Genomic DNA, 484 nt, shown 5'->3' with positions numbered 1-484 from the left:
TTTTTTTTTTTTTTTTTTTTTTTTTTTTTTTTTTTTTTTTTTTATTTTATTGTTTGTTTCAGAGACGTAACCTGCAGAAAGAGAAGAATAAAGTTTCGTGATTATAATATAAAGGATTTCAGCATCTGCATATGCATATATCTACATATATAAATTTTTTTCTGTTTACTTTATAATATTTACTCATATTCACATACTTAATTAATATTATTTTTAAAAGTTAATTAATACAGTTCAATCTATGGTTTTGTTCTCGCTTGCAGTTTTTTTTTTTTCTTTACACTATCATCTCTGCATATACAATATATAATTTGGTTCTTTTTATTGTTGTTGCTATTCTTTTCTATTTTTCTTTATTTATAAATATTTAAATTTATTAAAATTTTTAATCGTTTCTGTTAAACTCACACTTTTATTTTTTCTTTTCATCAGCAGAAGGGGCAGGCCACGAAGCCTGCAGGACAAAAGAAAGACAGCAACACCA

At 23.6% G+C, this 484-nt stretch overlaps 1 protein-coding gene across 1 annotated transcript in view; it reads right to left on the bottom strand.

Annotated features, from left to right (window-relative positions):
• The window catches only part of EMH_0062190 (uncharacterized protein), a gene marked incomplete at both ends in the record, with an annotated part of 4,937 nt that overhangs the window by 3,892 nt on the left and 561 nt on the right, over positions 1-484 (bottom strand). Inside the window, 1 exon segment of the mRNA XM_013498003.1 lies at positions 481-484. Coding sequence (XP_013353457.1) covers positions 481-484 — 4 coding nt within the window.

Source organism: Eimeria mitis, genomic scaffold (assembly GCF_000499745.2).
Source record: "Eimeria mitis Houghton genomic scaffold, Emh_scaff3095, whole genome shotgun sequence".
In the NCBI taxonomy this organism is placed as follows: Eukaryota; Apicomplexa; class Conoidasida; order Eucoccidiorida; family Eimeriidae; genus Eimeria; species Eimeria mitis.
This window is presented reverse-complemented; position numbering and strand designations above follow the sequence as displayed.